This window comes from Corvus brachyrhynchos, unplaced genomic scaffold, assembly GCF_000691975.1.
Source record: "Corvus brachyrhynchos isolate BGI_N302 unplaced genomic scaffold, ASM69197v1 scaffold59, whole genome shotgun sequence".
Lineage (NCBI taxonomy): Eukaryota > Metazoa > Chordata > Aves > Passeriformes > Corvidae > Corvus > Corvus brachyrhynchos.
In genome coordinates this window covers 6,345,889-6,365,293 of record NW_008246054.1, presented here as the reverse complement: position 1 = coordinate 6,365,293, position 19,405 = coordinate 6,345,889, and the positions used below count along the sequence as shown (strand labels likewise).

Here is a 19,405-nt window from a genome sequence, read left to right as displayed (position 1 = left end):
GGTGTCATCCATGATATATCCGGCTCTGTGATATATTTTAATTCTGTCTAGCCACCATTTGCAGGATTGGTCTGTTCATGGTCAAAAGAAATATTAGGTTTGCAATGGGATGTGAGAGCTGGAGCTCAGCCCAGGACACGGCGAAGGTTCACCTCTAGCACGGAGAGCCTGGTAAGCCCTGATTCCATCATCTCTGCCTCAGAAATGCCCTTTGGAAGGTGTGTGTCGGATGCCAGAGTTTTGGCTACACTCCTTCCCTTCAATTCTCTGGTGTCACACCAGTCCCAGAAGACAGACTTTGCCCCAAAAAGTGGTGTTTTAATTCTTATGTTTTAACTGCCTGTAGGCCTTCACCTGGGACTTGATGCCTTCATCATAAAATCATCAAAGAATGCTTTGGGTTGGAACTTTAAAGCTCATCTCATTCCAATGCCCTGCCATGGGCAGGGACATCCTCCACTAGAACAGGTCACTCAGAGCTCCATCCAACCTGGCCTTGGACACTTTCAGAGATGGGAATCTTCTTAATAGACCCAGCACGTGGCAGAAATCATGGACTTGTGAGAGCTCAGCCTAGGCAACAGGGCAGAGCAGCTCCAAGTGGAACTTCTCTTGCTGAGAGCCGACAAGTGGCTGCTGGGCTTGGTCTTGCTTAGATAGCAGTTAATCCCATGGAAGAAACAAGCAATCTAAGAAAGGAAATTGAAGTTTCCCAGTTAGATACAGCTTGGAAACGGTGACTAACTCCCAAGTCATTGTCACTTAAGAAGGGACCCAGGAGCATAATTTTTATCAACTGAATGACCAGAGCCTTTAAAGGGCTGTGGTGTGGCACTGCAGGCTCTGGATGTATTTATGGGTCTCCTGCCTGGTTGTAGTGCTTTAGTTGTGTTTCTGCATTTCACAGTCAACCCTGTGCAGAGCCCACTTTATTCTCACCACTGGAGCTGAGCACTTGTAATTCCTTGGACTTAGGAAGCTGATCTTTTGCACAGAGCTGTTTGTAGATGTTGAGCCAAAATCCTGCTGATCTGCTTGGGCATCGTTTCACTGACTCCAGTGGCATTACACCTGCTTGTGCCACCTGGGAATTTAGCCTGTGGTGCTTAGCTCAGCAATTCATGATGTGAAACTGCTTAAAGGAGGATTCTTGCCACTTTCTGCATTCTGCTTGTTGTCCTTGGCAGTTGTAAAACTGCTGTTGCATCTGGTTAGCAGAGAACGATTATTGCAGATAACCTTTGAAATAGCTGTAGGCACAGGCTGGGCTGGGGTCATGACTGGGTCTGTCACCTGAAAGCTGCTGGAGGACAGGAGGGGTGTTTTTGCTAATGACTGGATGTATCTCTCAGGATGTGCTTGAAAAATATTGAATTTTCAGTTTAGTTAATGTTTTTTCTCCAGGGTAGCTCATCAGTTTGGCTCACTGATGTTCAAAATAGTATTAGTGGGATTGCAAAACTGGGATGTTTAAATTGCATAGCTCTAAACTTCTCCCAGGTAGGAAAAAAAAACCAGAAGAAAACAATTTCTTCCTTTACGAGAGGAACAAGTGTTCTCAGTAAATTAGGATGGGAAAGAGAGAAGCTTGTTGCAAAGGTTCTATGGCTTGGTGATGGACAAGATTTAGGTTAATTCCCCTGTTGCCATTTCTGTATAAGAAGACTCAAGCAATTAATCCACAATTTCAGCCCTCACATCCAGGCATCCGTTCCCTCTGGTCCCATTGCTGATTAATCTCAGGGACATGTGACCCTGCTCGTGGCTGAATTCTTCACCTGTGTGATGGTCTCAGCAGTGCTGAGCACAGAACCAGGGCAAAGCAGAGACTTTGCTAATGTGATCTGGAGCTTCCCAGGGGAAAACACAAGAGGCTTGTGTTCTTTTCCATGTCTCAAAGCCATTGCATGGAACACATGGGAAGATTTAGGGAAAGTGGTGGGTGTCTACCTGCTGCAGTGAATTAATTTTGCAGAGTAGAAATGAATGCCCAGCGATCCCAAGGGCTTCTCTAATCTGTTCCCAGCAGTGGCAGCACCCACTGACTGCTCTGAACCTCAAGGAGTGGGAGAATTGCCCTGATAACAGCTGCATGCAAAGCAAGATTATCTGCATGACTTCATTTACTGTTTGCAAACCCAGCAGCCTTCATTCAGAATTTGTGCAGATGCATCTGCCTTGAATCTGCAGTGCTCCCTACAGTCCAGAGCCAAGCAGTCTCATTCCTGAGTGTTGCAGCTTGTGGTGGATGCTGGAGGAGGAGGAGGAGAAGGGGAGATTTACACTCTGTGCAAGGTGGGAAGTACACGTGGAATGTACTTACAGTGAGGCTGTGTGGAAAAGCAGCTCAGCTGGCTGTAGCCAGAGCTCTGTGCTGCTCATGAGAAATGCCAGTTAATAACCAGTATTGCTCCTTTCTGGGTCTCCCCTTCCCTGTAATCACTTCACTTGACAGCCATTAATTAACTCTCCCAGCTGTCCTGTGCTGATGTGGCACACAGAGGTTGTGGCTTGCTTATGATTCATGGGGTGTTAAATAGTGACTGATCTGGGGATACCCATCCTGGCTGGGCCAGAAGAGATGTTATGTGTGCTGAGCTTTAGCTCTCCCCTACCCAAAGAACCTGGGACACTTCAGTGTCTTCTAGATTTTTCTACTTGCATCTCTTCCCCTGTTAGGTGCTCACATTACCTTTCCACCTTCTGAGAATTGGAAGTGGGATTTCCAATGGAATCTGCTGGAATTAGATGATCAAAAGCTGCTGAGAGTCCAGCCTGTTTGTTGGAAGATCACAGCCTCAAACTGTAATTTCCCTCGTCATGGTTGTTAAGGAGGAAAATAAGGAACACTGCCACTTAAGGTCGAGCATGCCGCTTTCTGCCAGCCTCGGAGCCTCTGCTCGGGCTGTTGGGGGTGTCTAATTAGTACAACTTTCTCTGCAGTTTCATCTGTTCCTCACAGTTAAAAAAGCAACAGCATCTAGTGAGTTGTCAAGAAGGATGGTTTAGCCCCAGTATTAGGTTTGGTAATTATTTTTGTGATGGTAGTTGTAGACAAGGAAGGAATCGCAGCTGTCTGGTCTAATAAGTATCAAAAGTCCTGACATTGCTTTCTTCCAGTTATCTTTTCTTTAGCCAATTTAATACTGTCAACTACTGTTTAAAACTCAACTCTTTAGCAGCAGCAATCACTTAGCAAATCCACCCCCAGCAAAACAGCTATTCCCAGCCACTTTAATACATTTGGGATGTCAAGGAAGACTGCAATAAAAAAAAATGGTTTTCTAGTTTGGAGGCTTGGTGGAAGCAGAACCACATCTGTGGGCTGAGCCCTTGGATTATGTCACTAATGTAAGTTTTTCATTTCAGGGTCAGAAAGGTGATCCTGGCCTGTCGCCTGGAAAAGCTCGCAATGGGCAGAAGGTGAGATGTCACCCCGAGGCCATGGTGGGCTTTTAGACCTGTGCACACACACAGGGAGTCTGCACTGCAGCCACAAGCATCACAGCTGCTCAAGTAGACATAGGACTGGGAAATAAGGCTTAGACCATCGATTCAGGATTAAAGAGAGGTAGCCCTCACTGATCATAGTGCACTGAGGTGCCACCTGCCACAGAACTGTTGTCTGAGTGTTCATCCAATTTATCCACAATCTGCAGCCCAACTGAAGTCCCTGTTGCCACAGGCATGTGGCTACTTCAGCCAAGTGTTTCAAGTAGCACGTTGAAGGTACAGCCACAGTCTGGGCATGCAGCTGCAGCAAAAGGCAATCCCAGTCTAAGGAATAAAAACCTTGAAGGCCAAGGAAAGGATGTTCTTGCCGAGGAGCTGAGGAACGGGGGTTTGCCTCCTGCTGCAGCCCCATCAGGGTAGAGGTTTCTTGGTAGAGGCTTCTAAGGCATGGACCTCACTGAGGGGTTTCCACCAAGGGCTGCTCAAACCAGCACAAAGCACCTAGCTAGGAAGGAAAGCTGCTTTCTGGGTTTAGCAGTTGTTAAGGATCAGACTTCTGCTAATTCTTCTCAATAACTTACAACTCCCATTTTTGCTGTTTCACAGCTGAGTGATTTTTACTGAGGCAACAAGCCCTCACAGAATTCTAGAAATGAACAGTAGGGCAATCAGGGCTCCACATCATCTACCTCAGTTAGTTCTTTCAGTGATGCCTGCACAATCCTTGGTAACTCTTGTCCAGGGCAGAAGCCTGGTTCTCTTCCTTTCACCATAAGTCTTGCTATAAATGCACAGCTCATAGAAAGCACCAGCCATAAGGAGCTTGGGCCCTTCATTTGACACCAGCTGCCTCCATAAAGCACAGTGAGGCCACACAACGGCAAGATGGAAGGCAATGCTAGAAAACACTAAGAAGGCTAAGTCTGAAATGATGCTTTTAACTTAACAGCATGAGATGTCTTTTGAAATTTCTGGTACACTATATTGGAGTGGCATCACGTGGAAGTCATCCACCTGCAGGGTCTGGAACTGTTTTCTTGAAGACAGTGCTTGGTAAAAAGGGAGAGATCCAGATTGCCTTTAGCTTGTGTTAGCAAGGTTTTATTTGTTAGCAGTAATAGGAATAAGGAGTTTCCGGCAGGAGTTTGGAGTGATGCCTAATTTTCAAGCTAGATACAGGAAATTTTTAAAATTTCAGTAAGAAGACACTCCAGGGTTTTTTGACTCTGATCAGAGGAGGCCAAAGTGGGCTCACACAGCCGAGTTGGGTGTTGGAGAGGTCTCACAGCAATGCGCTCATCCGTTCTGTGATGGTTTGGGTTTGCCAGCGGGATGTGATGCAATCCCTTTTCAGAAGTACAGGCCACTGAACAAACCCTCCCACTAGCAGCCTGCAAAGGTTCAATCCGTGTCATCTGGGCAGGTTAAATAATTACACCACCAGCACCATCCGAACAGGAGCCATGGGCTGAGCCAGTGCAGTAGCAGAGTGTGAGAGTAAATCACAGGATTTGGCAGGAGGTACCTGTTGTTCTTATTACACTTAAAAGCTAAAATTTCCTTGCCTTGGCGATTTCAATGCCTACTGAAAGGCGAATGAAGCATGTGACTGAATGAGATCATTGAGGGGGAAAAAAGCGCATTCATTCTGCTTGCGAAAAGCTGGACTCCAGCAGCAGCTGCCATTAATTAACTGGGGTTATTATTTATATGAGCCAGTTAATAGAGATGTTGTTTAAATCTACACTTCTTATCCAGTCAGGTTTTGAAGAGTTGTGATTAGAACCAGAAATATCAATAGCTGGGGGCTGGTGTCAGCAAAATAATTGCAGTAACTGCAGGAGGCATTGGGAAAATGTTGCTGAAAACTAATAGAACTTGCTTGCTTCCTACAGGGAGATGTGGGCTTACCTGGTTTAACTGGGTTCCCTGGACCACCTGGTAGAAAGGTAAGAGTGTACTTTTCTAGTGAATTAGATTGATAATTTTATTTTTAAATTTTCTTCTTTAACTCTGCCTAAAAGATTTAATTAAATGTCCCAGTACCCACCCAAAGAGCCTTATGCCTATTTTGCAGGTGTATAACCTAGGGAGATAGGCTGAAGCAACTGCCTAAAGACTGTGTAAGAGTATGAAATGAAATTCTGGATACAGAATTCTGTTCTTTCTTTGTATTCCACATCCCTCTGCACCCTGACACTGGGTGTTCCTCAGCAAGCTCAATTTAGACCTGGTGCAGCCAGTGCATTAACTAAAGGGATCTCCAACCAACAGCAATACTCAAAGGTTGGATTCAGAACAGTACCAGCATTCCAAGGAAACCATGGCTGTCTATCTTGGTAAAGCACATTTCAAAAAAGTATCTGTGTGCCTTCCCTCTTTATTTTGCTTGGAGACTGTCAGCACTGGTCAGGTTTTACTTTATTTGCTTCCATATTGATGCTTCAACACCATTAACATCACAAACAACACATTTATGCCTAGAAAAGGGTATGTAAGGATAGAACACAAGATCCATCCCTGTTTTCCTGAGGCAGCAGGGTGTGTGTCTGTATCCATGCCTTCAAGCCTGCACAGCAATGCCTCAGCAATCCATATCTGGAGCTCAGATCTCTCATAGATCAAGGGCATTGCAGCTGAGTTTCCAGTTCCAGGCTGTGTTGGTAGGTAGGTTTCTTTTTTTGGAAGCTGGACCTGTTGCAGGAAGCTGTTTGAGTGGGACTCAGTGGCCATGACTCCCCAGCAAGCCAATATTGCCACAGCTAAACTGAACAGTTAAAATTAGCATCTTGTTTCAATCACTTTATCAGTCAATGGGCCATTGACCGTACACTGTTCCTCAGGTCAGTTAGCTGCACACAAACACCTCCTCGGGTGTTTTAATACTCCAAGGAGAGAGTGGAGTGTGGAGGAGGCTGAAAGGAACCCTCCCTCTCCATGATTATTTGTTGTATGCTTTATACTAGAACCGAATTGCCAAGAGGAGAGGCTGAGTTTATTTTTCTACTCCAAGGCTGGTCACGCTTGGGGTGCTGTGTGGAGTAGGAGCAACTGAGTGATCGATTACGGATCTTTTGCTGTCACAAACAAGTTCTAACTAATAGGGTGCAAAGAATACAATTTTCCTGGTATAACAGCTCATAAAACAAAACCTTGTGGTTACGATCAGCAAAATGCAATGTCAGGAGTGCAAGGACTCATAGTGGAAAAAGCAGAGAAGGAATAGGAGATTGAACAAACATTCCCAAGTCCAGCACATGGCCTTCACATCTGATCTTAACTCCCACAGGACTGGGTAAAGGCAGGGGTATGCTTCTGTTTCTTCAAGTAATGAGCAAGTTGGATGTTGAAATTTTTTCCTTGGTGCAGCTTAAAAACACCTCCCAGTAGCACTAGTCTGGCAGTGGGTTTGGTGTAACCTGGCTTTTATTAGCATCTTACATTAAGAAAAAATTTGCAGCTGTTGGAGGAATGTTTGGAAAAATCTTTTTTTTAATCTGGATTCCCTGCTGGCATTCTCCCAGTGAAAATACACTGGTACTTGGCTGAAGGTGGGCAACATATTTTGGCTACCGGAAAACAGCAACACCTTGGAAATGGGCACCCCTCAGCTCACTCCATGGAAGGGCTGCAAAAAGGGCTCTCAGGGCTTTGATCTGAGAACACCATGTAGAAACCTTCAAATGGGCAAAATATTTCACCAGGAGAAATAAAATACTTTTCCCACTAAATGAAACCACTGGCTCAGCAGCATGAGCTGGAGCCACAACCAGCAGCATATGGTTTTGGATAGTGTGGCTCATTCCTCAGTGCCTGCCTTGGGAATGCTGACAAACTTGGATTGGACTTGTAGGATTGGACAGGCTGATCTCAGAGCACCCCCAAAGTTGTTTTAGCTCCACACATCTATGAGTACATGAAAGTGCCTTAGAAGCAGCAGGTGTATTTCTCATCTTCTCCACACAGAGTAAATGGTGCTTCTGCAGACCAGGAGTTCTCAGGAAGGGTGTCTTGGACGTTCCCTCTGCCTGTCCATCTGGTGCCTATGAACCTGTGGACTTTGGCTTTGGCAGACCACAGCTGCCTTGGAGATAGATCTCAGCAGAGCAGCATCATTTCTCCAGAGGAGAAAACAGCAGCAGTGAGAGAGGCAAAGCTTCATTAGAGTCAGAGAGCAAAGACAGAGCTGGGAAGTGGTCAGGGCTTCAAAACATCCTGTATGCAGGTGTCATTCCCTGGCCCCTTTATTTTTCACATTTCCTACCAAAGTGCAGGATGATCCCTTTAGCTAGGAGAGAGTGGATTATATATCATCATAGATGAGTAAATTCTTCACTGGAGCACAATTTCCTTTCTAAATCACAGCCCTTTGTATTGACTGCCCTGTAATCATCAGGAAGTGTTCAGATAAAAGAGCAAATGCAGTTGTTTTCATACCCTCTGCCCTGTCATTTTACTGCTATTTGAAGAGGATTTTAGCAGGTAAATACTTTCACACTGCAGCCAGCTCTAACATATATGAGCTTTTCTGGTTTTCCCTCATTATAATTAACCTGGGGCAGAAATAACTGTGGTAAATTGTGAAGAAATACATTTGAAACTCCAGAGCCCAGGATACGTAGCGAGGAGAATATTTAATAGAACACAACGGTAGCAGAGTGTCTACATACTTAACCTAAGTGCCATTCACTTACAGAACTAGCAATGTGGTGCTTGGTGCAGGATTTAGTTCAGGACATGCTTTGAGCATCTCAAGGGACCATCATGCCACCACCTACTTTGGGTGGACACGGCAGGCTCAAAACACCCATCCTCCAGAAACCCAGCTGGAGCAGAATTGTTCAGAGCAGCCAAGCCAGGCACATCTTTCTTATCAGTGGAAAAGTAAAATATTTCTAAGCTTGGTGTTCCAGCTATCTAGAGACAAATGGAGCTCCTGATCCAGTCTGGAAGAAGTGGGCAGAGGTCCCAGGAGAAGACCCCATGGAAATCTAAATTCCAGGGAATGACTGGAGATGCTGAACCCAGGGATGTTTCTGTTGACAGCTCTCACCTTCAGGCCAGACACCCAACCAGGGTGGACCATCCTCCCTCCTTTCTGCTAAGCCCCTGTGGAGGAGCCAGGGAGAGGATGAGCAGGAGAAGATTTCATGGGGCAGATTCCTGGAGAGGGGCAGGGAATCCTGTGTGCTGGTCCTCCTCCAAGAGCTGCTGAGGCACTTCCAGTGAGGAATGTCTGACTGAAATGCTCTCACAACATTTGGAGAAAGGACCCTTAAGGTGGTTCAAACAAGTCTCTTTCATGTCAGCCTTGCCAGGAGGTGCAGCTCTGTCCAGAGCAAGGCCAAGCAGGAGAGAACTGGTGAGAAGGGAATCAACATCTTTCCAGGCCAGACTGTCTGAAATAACAAGGCAGGAGGAATGCAAAGGGGAGCGGGTAGTGGCCAGGAAGGCTGAGAGCTTTGCACCCCCTGCCAGCAAAAGCTCAGGCTGCAGGTCTGGAATAGCCTGTGGGAAGAATAAAAAAGCTGTTAAGCAGAGATGTGGACCTGGGAGCAGAAACAGTCCTGGGTTCATGTGGTGAGTGGAGCCAAAGGCCAAGTGCTCGGTCACCCCTGGGCCTGGTGATGGCTTCCAGAGCAGGGACACTCCCTGTGGAGTTCAGAGACAGATGAGGTGCGCTGGAGCCCAGGACAGGGTGAGTAGCAGGGACTGAGGTACAATCAGTTGTAATCCACCATTGAAAGCAATTTGTTATTTCTCTAGTATTTGTGCAAGGATTGTTCCATGTTTATTTTTTTCTCTCCCATTTGTTTCAAGTTAAATTTGCTGCCTTTTTTTTTTTTAAATCTTGCTGGTAGCCCAGCTAAACAGTCATCTCTGTAACTGAGTTTAATCTCCTGCTCTGCTTCTCTTGATGGAAGTGAATTTGTTTTAAACAGCTGAAGCAAGATAATAAAGAAGAGGGAAAAAACCTGAAGCGTTAATCACATACAAAATTTACTCTATTTGAAGGGAGCTCTAGGTAAATCCAGGAGAAAGCAAACTCCTTGAAAGACACACAGTGCTCAGTCTGCAGTCAAACAGGCTGCCCTTGTCCTGCTCCGGTGTCTGCATCCCCCCAAAAAAATGAAATACTGACAAACTGAAGCAGGTTTATGAAAGACCTGTGGGAATGATTTGAAGCCTGAAACACTTGCCAGTAAGCAAGGTGGATTAAGAAACTCATTCTAATTAGTTTAGCAGAGAGAGCAGGTTGAGAGGCAGCTTGCTCACAATTTTTAGTAGCTTCATAATGAAGACCTCTGGATCTTGTAATAATTAGATTAGAAAAGGTGGAAGCTGAACAAGCTCAAGGTAGAAAAATCAAAGTTTCCTGTGACAGTAAATGGTTGTTTTGGTGTTTCATGTGGCATTTCAAATTCTAAAGCAAAAGTAAGAGCTCTGAAACACAAGTGACTCATGTTGCTGTAGTCCCCAATGTGCCCAAAGCCAACATTTCATTCTATGGGCCTGTGGTTTCCTGAGGATTAAGGGCAGCCTTGCTCAAGGTGTAGATTACAAATAGACAGATCTGAGCATGGAGACCACTCTAAATGTGTTCATGGAGCAATTCCTTCTGGAGTATGTACCACCCCAGACCATAGCAGGGCACATCAGCAGGTTTGGGTGGTGCTAGCACGAAGCAGCTTGATAAAAGTTTGCATGATTGTTTAATGCTGTCTAAAATCCTGCTTCACCTCAGAACAATAATCCCACCTGCAAAGAGACATTAAAACCAAACCCAGTACTGTATTTTCTTTACTGTATTTTTGTTTCTTAGTATTCATCTCCTCCATCCTATTTTGACAGGGATATAAAGGCTACCCTGGACCACTAGGTCACCCTGGAGACCAGGTGAGTTTTCCCACTTCCCAACAGGGGACCTTTAAGGAGGGATGGATTTGCTGGCTGTGATGCTGGTTTGGCTCTGGTACAGCCTGCTCGGTGTGGACAGCCAGCTCCTTCCAGGGCTGCTCAGCACACACTGGGATCTGAGCACACACATGGACCCAGCATCAATGGGATGGTGGGAGGAGACTGCCTTGGAGTTGCTAAATTTAATTTCTAATTTTCACTGCTCAGCCGTGCTAAGTTTACTTGGGGGAAGAAAAACCAGCTCACCATCCTCCCCCTTTATTTGTCTTTTTACATTAATTTCACCTGGACTTTACTAACCACACTGTGTTGAGTATATGCATTCCCTTCCCAAAGCCCATTTCCCCCCTCCCCTTTTCTTCCCCCTCTTTATTTGGTTAAGTTTGATGTTTGCAATGCAGTAAAAAAAAAAAGGCAATGAATAGCAGGCCCTGTTAGCAATGATGTTAAAGGATATTATACATGAATCCATTTAGTTCTGAAGAATTTTGGCAGTGCTTTCCCACTAGCAAAACGGTTCCATATGCCAGATATAGATGCAGCCTTACACCTTCTCTTAGCGTCCTTGTTCCAGACTATCTGCTGCTTTCCCTGCAAATGAAGGGAGAAGGAGAAACAGCAGCACTTGCTTAGTGTATGGGTCTTGTTGACTTGGCTTCTGTGTGTTTTCCCCCCTTGTTAATTAACTTCATGATCTACCCTTAATATTTTTTTCCTCTTGATAAATGTGCATCGGGTTAATCCATTCCACAGTGATGCAGCTAAAGACACTTCCCAAGTGGGACATTCACCTGACTTTTTGTGCCTTTTCTTTTTTCTCTCCAAAGGGCGAACAAGGACCAGCTGGAAGTCCAGGTGCCAAAGGTTATCCTGGCAGGCAGGTGCAGTAAATCTCATCATGCTGTGCACACAGTAGGGATTTGGGTGTGCAGGTAGCTAAAGACATGCCCCACTAAGGACAGTGCAGTCCTCTAGAAAATGTTGGTATATTTGAATATTTGATGTCTGAATATTTTCCTTCTTTCCTCCTCAAGATGTGTACCAATAATACAGTCTTTAAACTCTGAAATATTGTTAAAAAGTATTTTGTGCCTATGATAGATAACACCTGAATTTCTATAGTAAATTCTGACAGATTTTTCTTCAGTATAACAGGGAAAAAACAGAACAGCAGAGCAGAGAGATACCTGCAAGCTGCTAACCCTTCTCTTTTAGGCATATTTTGCATCTAATGTTGGACAAGTTAGAAACCTGGGATGGAAAAAGGTGTATTTATTATTGGAGGAGGAGATTTAGATGAACTCTCACTAGTAAAATGTACTGGCATGATCATACGTATACACACACATAACGTTATGCATGAACTGTAAATATAGATATAAAAATCATATTTGCAGCTGCAAATAAGATGATGAAAGACAATCAAGTCTTTGTTCTCATGCTGAAAAAAATTACACAAAGACAACTTTAGGAATGGAGGAGTGTGCATTGGGTAATGGGTCAAGACTAGGCACTTTGTTGTCCTACTGATGTAAGATGCTTAATAGTGGAAAGGAAAGAGGAGAATTTGTAAGACCCTAAAAAATGGAATCTGTTGGAGGACAGAACATCTAGCCCTATAACAGTTTGTGGTGAAGTGAGTTTGTCAGGATTTTCTAAAATGGACACATTAATGTTGGATTCTGCCATGTTTATCTCTAAGCCAAGAGACCAGGCATATGCCAAAGATCCCAAATGCTCTGTCCTGAGTCTTTCAGACTTATCATGAGTTTGGATGTGAATTTTTTATGCAGATGTGTAGGTTGTTGGATTAAATGTGAACTAGACCTGCAGAACAAGTCTGCATCTCTCTGCCTCAGACTGTCAATAATGCATGACCCATTTTAAATTGAAAATTAAACTGATACCTTGCTTGCACACTGGAGAGCACAGATGGCAGAACTGGATGGGAGCTTTATGCACCTGACTAAATGCTCCATTCATACTCTGAAAGGCTCTTAGAGCTGAGCATGCCAAAGAGTCTCCTAGGTGTGAATGTGTGTTAGATGACTAATAAGAAGAGGTCCAGGAGATTTTGGACATACAAGGTTAATAAATGCTGTTAAGCAGTTCAGCCCATCAGATAAGCAGGATGAAATCTGTGCCTTGACATTCAAAGAACAAAACTGCCTTCTTAAAATGTGGTTTGGGCCAGGAAAGTGACTTTTCTATTTTTTTAAGGCAGCTTTTTTTCGGCCTATCTGAATGCTGTGTGTATCCTGCATCAGAGCTGTTTACTTTACTGAGATTTTACTACTCGTTACTCCTGTCAGCTGTGCTGGCTCTGCAGCAGTGGGAGAGAGGGCTTGGCTTGGGTTTGGTTTGTGCATCACAGGCAGGATTGTAACTTCACCCTGATGCCTGAAATCTTTGGCAATGATGCAAGAGCCAGGAAAGAGCACAACTGGACTTTCACATCCCAGGCTGAGCCTGCAGTGCTGCCAGCTGAAGAAAATATGGATTTAGCCTTCCCCCCCTCCCCGCCCACCCCCCCCAGAAAATCCCATCAACACTTGGAACTAGAACAAAAAAAAATTGATCTGGTACCTTGCTAGAAGATAATAAACATGAAAATTTATTTTGCATTTTTACACTTCTTTGCAGTACTTTAAGTGAGCAGCATTAGGCATAGAATTAGAATGGGGAATGAATTTTCAATTCTTTCCATAGCTGATGCTGCAAAGGGTTAGAGATATCAGAGTACCTGCACAGCTAAGTGACTTTCTAGCCTGTAGAAATCAGACTGTCTCATTCCATCAGTGCTCCCTAAGCAGGTATTGGAATACATTTGCTACTCATGTGTTTGCTTAGGCAGGAAGATGAATGGAGAGCTGTTGGGCACAGAGCATCATTGTGCCTCGCATCCAAAGTGTAACACAACCTCTGGACACCCCACTGCATCAGCCCTTGTGGTCTTTATCATCAGAAATCTCTGCTTCAGCCCCAGGGAAGGCTCACTATGTGCAGCAGTCTCAGGTTCTGCTGAGTCCCAGCTCCCCAGCAATGGGAGATCTGTTATTTGTATCATTTTGTCTTTTTTTTCCTCCTTTGTTGATACTCCTTGGACTCTTAAAGCAAAACCTTAAAGCAGAACCACACAGCACTTAAAGCTTTAAGAGCTTTAAGAAGCACTTAAAGCAGAACCATGCAGGGATGGTGCTTGGGGGGTTGGCACTGCTCATTATTTTAAGTTAAAGCTTGTCCACATTTGTCTTTGTTTTTTCCCTTCTGTTCTAGGGTTTACCTGGCCCCATAGGGGAATCTGGCCCAAAAGGCACTCGGGTAAGCAACCTTTCATCTGGCTTTTCTCTGCTTGTTTTTATCAAAGGCTTCTCAAGAAATATTATGCTTGATTTTGCAGTGCAGAAGCTAGTTGCTTTAATTTGTTGAGTTTGGGGGATTTGAAACGTGCACTGCTTGTTTATTGAAGCACTGTTAAGTTTTTAAAATTAAACATGGAATGTACCATGATCAAGGTTCCCCAATAGTGCTGATGATAAAGTCAGCCCCTTCAGAGCTCACATTGCAGGAGAGGAAAGAATGGCTTACAAATTCCTATCAAAGCCTGCAAGCCCCATGTCCCAAAGGCCTCTTTAGTTTCAATCAGTGTGGTTCAGTGGTCTTTGACCACGCTGAATATGGGCTTATTTGGGTACAGGCCTGGTTTGGGAGTGATTTATATCATTATGCACAACAGCAAGCCAGCATCTTGAAGCCATGTGCAAATAAAAACAATATCTCCGTCCTGTCTGGTTTTACTCACCAAAAATAATTGCTGGGGTTTTATTCTCACTGCAAAGGATTCTTTTTTTGTTACTTCTTAAGGCTCTTGTTAATCACATTTTGTTCTTTTCCTGCAATTATAAATTCACAATGAGACTCTAAGCCAATAAACACCACCCCCCCCCACCTCCCCCCATTTCTCTAGCATGTGATACTTTCTCTATATGCAGTAAATTCAAGCAGCTGGCTTTCATCATTAGGAAAACTGCAAGGAATAAACAAATGCTGACCCTGTAGCTAGTAGTATTCCTGAGCTGGGAAGGGAGATGGCATGTTCAGTTCCTGCAGGAGAGAGGAAAATCTGAGAGCACAACTTGCTCACCCCACTTCTGCAAGGGCTGAAGTTTTCCCTAGGGCATCTCTTTCACTGCTCTAACCAGGGCCTTGTGTAGTTATTGGGCGGTAGATGTGCAGAATGTAAGATTTGGAAGTTATTTTCCATGTTGCACCCCTGAGTGCTGAGGACTGAAATATTTATAAATACCCAAGGAAGTCCTTTCTCAGTTCAACCACAGTCAATCAGAATTGGGTGCTAAGGTAAGATATGTGCATTTTGTGCATTTCTGGACTCTTCTTCATCCTCCACCTCTACTTTTTCCTTCTCCAGGAAAAGTTCGGGAGTTATGTGGTTTCTTTTAGGATTCAGGAGGCAAAGGCAGACAGGATCATTTTAATGTAGCATTACTTCCCAGCTAGGTGTTGTCTCTAAAGGAAACACAGGGAGTGATGGACTGGTGAAAAAGTTTGGTGGGCTTGGCAGATAGAGATTTAGCGATGAGGGAGAAAGAAAGATGAGAGAAAAGCAATGTTAGCACTTGTAACAGTGAGGTGCCACGGAGGAGGCTCCCAGCTGAAATTCACTTCCTCTGGATTCGGCATGTTTGGCACCAGTTGGGCCTTTGCAGAGGCCCAGCACACAAGGTAACTTTGTCCAGGCTGCTGAGCAAAGGGATTAAACACAAGGCTGCCATTGTGGCAAGGGAAGGGAAATACAGTGTTTTATGCAGCATGTCTTGTCTCAGCAGGACCCCAAGGCCATAGAGAAACCTGAAAACACAATGTTTCTGATGAGTGTGGAAGCAGCAGGTTTTATGTGAAATGTGTTGGTGCAAAGGTGGTTTCCCTATAGTTTGGATCTGTGTGGATGTACAAGTTTAGCTTCACATCAATCCCCCAAGCCTGGAATGTCAGGTTCTGCCTCTCCCAGCCCAGGCAGGGCCTTCAGTGCTTGGGATGACGAAGGTTTGCACAAGGTCTTGGTGGTGCAGGGACAGGCTTTGGGCAGAGCCAGGACTGACTGCAGGGTGGTGGCAAAAGAGGGGGTTTGCCTCAGAAGGGGCTACAGTGTGTGACCACCAGCTGACAGAAGACAAACAGAAAGGGCTTGGTGCAACAGAACAGTTGGAAATGAGTGTCAAAGGCAAAGAAAGAGATGAAAGGAGGTGTAGGTCTGTGGATTACTTTTGCTATTGCTCTTGCTAACCTCAAACAAAGCTCCATTTCCCTCAGGTACGCGTAGAGCCAGCCCAGGTGAGGTTTCTTTTGGCTGTCCTCTTCCTGCCTGGAGTCCTCCTGATCCCTGGTGTGAGGGTATGTGCCCTTGGACTACATCGTGGAAGCCAGCACCATGCAGTCCATGGGCATATACACTTGCCTCAAGGTTTATTTCATCATGGCTGCCACTGACCAACACTGGAGGTTGCTCTGCTCTTCAGGAAACACAGACTGACTGGATGCTAATGGAGAAACATATTTGACTACTTGTTTCCTCTTTTCTTTAGGGGTATATTGGTCTCCCAGGATTATTTGGGCTACCGGGGGCTGATGGAGAACGAGTGAGTATTTTGTGAAGAAAACCTTGGTGTGTTGGTTGAATACAGTTCTTCAGAGCCTGATGTAACCTTCTCTATGTGTAGTTCCTGAGGAAGGAGGCAAGCATGCCTAATGCTTAACTATCCCTTCCTTAGCCTCTTCCTACCCTTGAATGAAGACCTGTGTCCCTGTATAATGCTGATATTCAGTTGAGGAGAACCCAGGCTTCAGGCAGGGCTATCAGACCTCACTGTTGACTACAGAGGAGTTTTTCTATATTCTCCTTCACTTAAAAACCTGCCTTCCCTCTCCCCCTTGCCAGTTCATCTTGCTGAGGTGGGGCAGGATGAAGAGAATATACATGGAGATTCCCTGCTCCCACAGGAATGACCTCCCAGCCACTCTGTCTCAGCATCTGACTGGGGATGTTTGCAAAGAGCCTGGCTCTCAGAAGAGACAGTAGCTTTCTGCAAATGGCTTTATTTCCAGTTGCATTGAGTTAGGCAGTCAAGAATGGGGCTGTGAGTGGGTAGCTGTGGCTGTGTCCTCCCTTCCTCCCATCCTTTTCATTGTGCCTTCCCCAACCCGAGTGTTCAGAGCTTTACAGGACACCCCTTGCTTTTCCACTCTCCATCTCCCCATCCTCCCAACTGCCTGATCTCTTCCCATCCAAGGACCCCCCTCTTCCTGCTACAAGAGCTCCTAAGAAAGGTCACTGGAAGATGAACACTGTTTGATTCCAGGCTTTTCTCCCTCAAATGCAAGCTGCAGAAACCAGAGAGGCCCTGGGACCATGTGGGAGTGAGCATGTGTGTGCCTGCCTGGGAGGGGCCTGCCCTGCACTCTGGCGATGCTGATTTAATGCTTGTATAACTAAATAAGAAACATAAACAGAAGTTCTGCAGCAAGTGCCTCGGCGGTGGCCTTCATTTGGTTCCAGACCAGTAGCTTAATGACTGCTCCTGCTAAGCACAGCCCCAGCCTGGGGGTGCTGCCTGCGTGTGTCCTCGGGAGGCCATAGATAATGGGTGAAGGTTAATTGTCTTCTGCTCTCGCAGCCGACTGCAAGTAGTCAATTTTGATTCCCAAACAATGCTGCAGTCATTAGCCTGTTTTGCATTCTCCTTTCTCTTCTCATTTTGTTTTGTATTGTTGGTTGGCTGTTTGATTTCTCAACCAGAACCTTTTTTTTTTTTTTTTCTCCTCTCTGTGTTTTTTCCTTGCAGGGGATCCCTGGAGTTCCTGGGAAGAGGGGCAAGATGTGTGCTTTTAATGTTCTTGTGATTTGAAATTTGTTGTTTAAAGCTTTTGTTTTTCTTTTCTTAACCTTTCTTTTTTTTTTTTTTTTTTTCTCCTCTCTGTGTTTTTTCCTTGCAGGGGATCCCTGGAGTTCCTGGGAAGAGGGGCAAGATGGGTAGGCCGGTAAAGTTTTTCCTCGTCTATTATGCAGATGTTGTTGAATGAAACTGGAAACAAGACATGTGGCTTTTGGCTGGGTCCCTTCATATCTTCAAACAGACCTTTCCATGTCTGTCTTCTCAAGCAGGAAGAAAACCAAAGATAGAGATACTGCTCTCTTCCTTTCTTCCATGCTCTGCTCAATTCACAGGCATTAGCACTCTTTTTCCATGCTCCCTTGCATCTTACACTTCTTAGATTTTCTTCTACAACATCTTCCCTCCTGTCCTGCCTCTGGCCAATTGTTTCCCTGGATGCACTTTTTAATTCCCAGCCATTATTGCAGCGTCCCAGGTGTTTGTACTGGCTCTGTTCCATCTCCTGCTTTGCACTCCCACCAGTTCCATCACATTATCCTTTTCTTGTTGTGACTCTCTCCTACTCTTTTCTCATCCTGGTTTGTGTCATGCAAGGTTTTGTATAGAAACCTTTTTGTCCTTGGTGATGTAACATACTGGGGAAGATGTGTTTGAGGAGCAAGGAGACCAGGTAGATGTGAGAGCTCAGCTAGGAGGAAGAGGTTTTTGCAGGTAGGGCTGAAAAAAGCTGTGAGAGCTGTGTAGAAGAACAAGGGGGACTGTGCTGACTGTAGCAAAAAGCAAGAGCAAGTGGGAAAAATACTGAAATGAGCAGAGGAAACAGGGAAAGGACAGAAAGGAAAGACTTTACCCCATCAACCCTCTTCCAAGCAGTTCTGTATGCCTCCTTCAGAAGTTGGATAAAGCTTTTGGCTCCAGGAATCAGCAGAGAGCTCAGGCATGTTGGAGCTCTGGTGTGTCTCATTGCCTTTGCACCTTGTCCTTCATGTTAGCCTGAGTTTCATTTGACCTCTGGACATCATTGCACTCACAGGCTTCTTGCAAAATGTCCACTCACCCACACACAGAAAAATCCAGCGCTTTCCCCTTGCCCCCCTCGCCTGGAGTCCATCCCAGGAGTCCACACCCACCGCTCGCTGATGTTCTCACTGTGAAAGCTGTGCAAACACCTCAGCAGTGCCATGTCCATCCCACCTGTCCTTCTCTGCCTGGGATGGGGACCAGTCAAGCAGATTTTTTGGAGGGGTGCTGGAAATCTATACCAGATCTTCTGTAAGCTGCTGGTTGCACCAGAAACCCCCATGATGAATAAGTGCAGAGCCCGTGGTGTAACCATGACTCAATGGCCAGGGCAAAACAAACACAGCAGCTGTCGTTAGGTGCAGGGGCTCTGCTCTCTGCTCTCTCTGCACAGAGCACGCTGCAGGCTCAAAGCCTTCCAGCTGTTGGTTGGCCAGGATTTGTAATCTTCCAGGCAGGGGTTTTGGTCTGGCGGTCATTGCTACAAGCAAGGGGCTCCCCTGAGATCAGCAGGGAATCTCTCAGCCGTGGAGGCATTTATGCTGGGATCTAGGGAAGGGATTAAATGGCTGTGCATGAGCACCTTTGTTCTGCTTGGCTCCTTCAGAGAGTTTTGGCTCCATCCCTGTTTTATGATATCAGGTTTAATAAGAAATCTTGAATGGACCGATGCTGACAATTTGTACTTCCGAGCTTGAACAGAAAGATTAAGTGACATCCACAGTTATTCAGGAAGTCTCTGGGAGAAATGGAAAGCAGGAGCCAGCTGACCTGATTCTCTTCCCAACACCTATCTCCTGGCCAGTGCTGCCTCCCAGCTGCTTTGGGGTTTTCGTGAGCCTTCTGGGATTTCTCTGGTCTCTCCCATCCCCACACCCTTAGGTTTGCCAGCGTGGCTGCTGTTCCTGTGCTATCTCAGTGTTGTCATTTCAGGAGGGAGCTCTTGGAAGCCCTTATTAGCTGCCATCAAAGCTGGTGAATGCTCTAGAGAGGAGGAAGGGAGTTGGTATCACACATATTTCTGTACCTGGCTTTGTTTGGGATGAGAGCTGGCAGCAGATGAGTGCTCAGCCAAGGAGGGGCGGGGGGCTGGGGGAGGTTGC

General features: G+C 45.4%; 1 protein-coding gene and 1 long non-coding RNA gene across 9 annotated transcripts in view; one reads left to right on the top strand and one right to left on the bottom strand.

Moving 5' to 3' along the window:
• The window catches only part of COL27A1 (collagen type XXVII alpha 1 chain), a 151,792-nt gene that overhangs the window by 37,739 nt on the left and 94,648 nt on the right, over window positions 1-19,405 (top strand). For 6 of the 8 annotated variants that reach the window (XM_017745601.1, XM_017745603.1, XM_008642274.2 and 3 more), the window contains 7 exons: window positions 3,370-3,423; window positions 5,349-5,402; window positions 10,306-10,350; window positions 11,199-11,252; window positions 13,648-13,692; window positions 15,975-16,028; window positions 17,383-17,427. In XM_017745601.1, coding sequence (XP_017601090.1) covers window positions 3,370-3,423; window positions 5,349-5,402; window positions 10,306-10,350; window positions 11,199-11,252; window positions 13,648-13,692; window positions 15,975-16,028; window positions 17,383-17,427 — 351 coding nt within the window. The remainder of the gene's footprint in view (window positions 1-3,369; window positions 3,424-5,348; window positions 5,403-10,305; window positions 10,351-11,198; window positions 11,253-13,647; window positions 13,693-15,974; window positions 16,029-17,382; window positions 17,428-19,405) is intronic. The other 2 variants (XM_017745605.1, XM_017745604.1) reach the window with 2 other exon arrangements.
• LOC108449481 lies at window positions 8,069-15,080 on the bottom strand. Its single transcript, XR_001865635.1, has 2 exons — window positions 14,174-15,080; window positions 8,069-8,961 (listed from the first exon to the last, which is right to left on the bottom strand). It is a non-coding gene; the product is annotated as an uncharacterized LOC108449481 (long non-coding RNA).